Below are 4174 nucleotides of genomic sequence, written 5' to 3' on the forward strand. Positions count from 1 at the left end.
AGAAATTCTTGAGACACTGATTTCATTGTCGGCCTAGACTTTGGTTTAGCACGTAAGCAAGCAAATGAAATTGCAGCAACAAGAAAAACATCATGTGCAACCAAACGATTTGGAGGTGGGAGACGCTTGTCTAATATTTCATTTAGCATCACACTTTGAGATGAAGATAATGATGTCAAGAGTTCACCTGGATGCCTTCCCATTAATATTTCTAATGCCACCACTCCAAAGCTATAAATATCACTTTTTTCAGTCACCTTCATAGTATAAGCCAATTCTGCAAATATTGGACAAAAAATAGGTATGAGAAAATTAATATCTTTTGTTTAACTTTAATCTCTCTCTTCTTCTTTTTTTTCCTGGACGTTTGGACAAAACTTGCTAGTGTATAAAACTTCCATCATAAAAGTAATAGTTTCTCACTAGAATGACCATATAGAAAGCTCTACATGTGACTAAACTTTTAAAATAATATCTACGATAATTACAAAAATAATATATAATTCACCTGGAGCAATATAACCATAAGTCCCAGCAATTAAAGTTTGATTGGAGGTATCTGAATCAAGAAGTCTAGCCGTGCCAAAATCTGACACAAATGCCTCTAACTCAGAGTTCAATAGAATATTGTTGCTTGATATATCTCGATGAACAATTACCGGGACACCTTCATGATGCATATAAGATAATGCATGTGCTGTACTTTTGATTATGTTCACCCTCTTCATCCAATCCAATTCTACAGCCTCAGCGTTGTTGCGTAGGACACAAAATAGACTTCCCCTTTCCATATACTCATAGACCAAAAACATGCATCGTTTGTGCAAACAATAACCATGCAGTTTCACAATATTCCGATGTCGGATTTCAGTTAAAATTTTGACCTCATTTCTGAAACTCTTGTCAAAATTTGGGTCCTCAGCCTCTAAGCGATGAAGTTTCTTTAAGGCAACTACTTTACCATTAGGCAACTGTGCTTTGTAAACACTACCATAACCACCTGTTCCAATACAATATCTAATGTCAAAGCCCTCTGTTGCTTCAATGATGTCTTCATATGCAATTTTTCCATCATAATTCCATATTGAGAACAAATCCCCATTCTTTGATTCCCTTAACTCAGATGACATTTTCCTAACTCTACATTGAGAGCGGAAAAAATACCCAAGAAGTAAAAATATAGGGAAAGCAATTAAGGGAACAAAAAATTTTATTTGATGGACAATGGATCTATTGTCGCTTTGATGGACAATGGATCTATTGTTGCTTGGGCAAGGAGGGAAGCCTTTGACATCACCACATAAATCTTTGTTGCCGATGAAGGCTGAAGGTGCATAATTTTGGTAGCCGTACATATTTGGGATCCGACCATGGAAAGAATTGTGGGAAAAGTTCACTTCTTTTACTGAATCTGAAAGATCCGGAATATTTCCAGTAAGATTATTGCAGCTGAGATCCAAGAGCTTTAAAGGTTGTGAATCCCCTGGTTTAAAAGGAATTTCCCCACTGAGAGTATTATAACTTAGGTCAATAGCATTTAAATGCTGAAGGTAACTAATTTGAGATGGAATGCTTCCAGTTAAATTGTTATGGCTCAATAACAATTCACTCAACTTAGTTAATTGACCAAGAGATGAAGGGAGGGGGCCAATAAGCTTGTTATTATTGATATTCAGGTTACTCAAATTCTTCATGTTGCCTATTTCAGGAGGAATGGAGCCATTGATTTGGTTTGAATCAAGAAACAAAGAGATCAAATTGATCAGATGACCAAGAGATGAAGGAAGGGGGCCAATAAGCTTGTTATCATTGATGTACAGGTAATTCAAATTCTTCATGTTGCCTATTTCAAGTGGAATGTGACCATTGATTTGATTCATAGAAAGAGACAAAGAAACCAAATTGGTTAGATGACATATAAACAAAGGGATTGGACCAGTGAGATTGTTTTTTTGTAGGTCCAATTCCGACAAATTCTTTAGCAATCCAATTTCTGGCACTATAGAACCATTGATTTTATTAAAAGACAAATCCAAGATGGAAAGATTGGTTAAAAGGCCAAGAGCAGAAGGGATTGCTCCGGTAAATTCGTTATCACTCAATCTTAATTCTAGAAGATTCTTTAAATTACCTAATTGTTTGGCAATGGAACCGCCAAATAGATTAGAAGAAATGTCAAATGTCTGTAATTGAGTGAGGTTTGCAAGTGAAAGAGGTAACTCACCGGTAAGTTGATTACCTTGCACACTAAAATAGGTGAGATTGGTTAAAAGACATAGAGCTATGGGAATTGATCCAATAAAATAATTTCCACCTAAATCTAATTCAAGAAGATTTGTTAAATTTCCCAATTCTTTGGGAATCGAACCACTGATAGAATTTGAAGAAATGTTAAATTTCACTAACCGAGTGAGGTTTCCTAATGAAGGAGGCAACTTACCTGTGAGAGAATTAAGGGAAAGATCAAGGTGGGTGAGCTTCGAAAGAGTGCCTATCTCAACTGAAATTCTCCCCGCAAGCCAACAATCAGAAAGATCAAGACGGACTAAATTTGGGAAGGAAGAGAGGTTGAGTTTACTGATCGCATCATTCAGATGGACCCCACCCAAGTCAATCTCTATGATGCTTCCACCATCATTGCATTTGATTCCATTGAACTCGCAATGATTTAAGAATGTACCATTGGAGTGATCACTCCACCACCCACTCTCCAGGAGAGCCTTCGCTTCTAGTTCAAGCGCTGATGAATTAGATGCTGCCACAGAGCCAGCTGCAATAACCATAGTTGTGGAGTGCATCAAGATATAAAGAACCCATAATGCTACTATCAGAATGGAAATGGAAACAGAGGGAGCCATGTTAGAGCTTATGATTGATTGATGAGTGCGTTGCAAAGAGGCAAATATTTGATTGTTATATATGCATCACTCAACACACTTTCATCATTGAAATACAGTCCTTACCAACCCAAGACTGGAAGTCAATTTAACGAATGTGCTGTTTTTTTCTTTTCCTCCTTTTTTATTTTTTATATATATCATTGTTATATATGCATTCAATAATTCTTCCTACATAAGATCCTTAGATTAGTGGAATCAGCAAATGATGTAATGATCCTAATTTATTTCTAACACTTCATTAAAGGTTTCCTTCGCTTTTAGTGTTAGAGCTGATTTTTTAGGGGTGCAAAGCGCCATGTGGGTCTAGCCCACATGCCTTGCCAATGCTCATATATGAGCTTGCCTCCAAAAGTCTTCAAGTAAGCCATGTCTCTTAATGAGACTTGACTTAAGCGTGTTGAACATGCTTAAGGAGCAGTACGTTGGGACCAAAGGGGGCCTTGGTCCTCCCAAAATATTTGAAAAAAAAATTACTATAGAGAGAGAGAGAGAGAGAGAGAGAGAGAGAGAGAGAGATTTTAATAAAGAAATGATATATTCACAATATTTTACAACAAATTTTAAGTGATAAATTGTTATTAGCTGTTGCGGGTGCACAAAAATATTGTGAAATTGTTCTCCTCCACTAGATAACCACGTGTGTGGTTAAAATACTTCCTGCAAAAGCAGGTGTGTAGCTGTCTAGGCTACTCCCACTTTACTTTTTTACATATATTTAGCAACTTGCCATCTAGATTTTGTTGTAAAATTTTTGTCAAAATATTATGCTAGTAGCACTACGCTTACAGCATTTAATTTTATAAAAATAAAAAATAAAAATGTTCCAAATTTTTGCTTATTTGTTAAATTAAAAAAAAAAAAAAAAAAAAAAAAAAAAAAAAAAAAAAAAAAAAACAGCTGTACCTAGATAAAAGTGAGGCTTTGAAAAAAATAGTACCTAGTCAAATAAACAAAATAAGCTGAAACAGACCCCAAGACAATCAACTATTTGAATACCATAAATTTAGGTTCTTCATTGGATTCTTAATTCTTAATCCTATTGTTCCCCCCTGCCCCCATACTACAGGCTAGAGAGATGTAACCCCATGTAAGTGCTGTCTATGAGTCCTCACATAATTATAAATAATTAAAATAAACTTATGGATAATATGAATTTATTAACTTTCATCTCAAACCTTCACAATGAGATCAACAGCCTTGTAAGCTGAATCTACTGGCCCTGTTCCAACAGAACAAGCAACATGCTCTGTTCCATCAGCATCAATGAGTTTAAC

General features: G+C 35.7%; 1 protein-coding gene across 1 annotated transcript; it reads right to left on the reverse strand.

Annotated features, from left to right (window-relative positions):
* Positions 1–5: 5 nt before the first annotated feature.
* Positions 6–3029, reverse strand: LOC112017305 (MDIS1-interacting receptor like kinase 2-like; the record flags this gene model as incomplete). Its single annotated transcript, XM_024049775.2, has 2 exons — positions 509–3029; positions 6–277 (listed from the first exon to the last, which is right to left on the reverse strand). Coding segments are annotated over exons 1-2 (2622 nt in total), but the record flags the coding sequence as incomplete, so codon positions are not given.
* Between the last annotated feature and the right edge of the window lie 1145 nt (positions 3030–4174).

The sequence above is a fragment of the Quercus suber genome, unplaced genomic scaffold (genome assembly GCF_002906115.3).
Source record: "Quercus suber isolate HL8 unplaced genomic scaffold, Cork oak 2.0 scaffold_264, whole genome shotgun sequence".
NCBI classification, from domain to species: Eukaryota; Viridiplantae; Streptophyta; class Magnoliopsida; order Fagales; family Fagaceae; genus Quercus; species Quercus suber.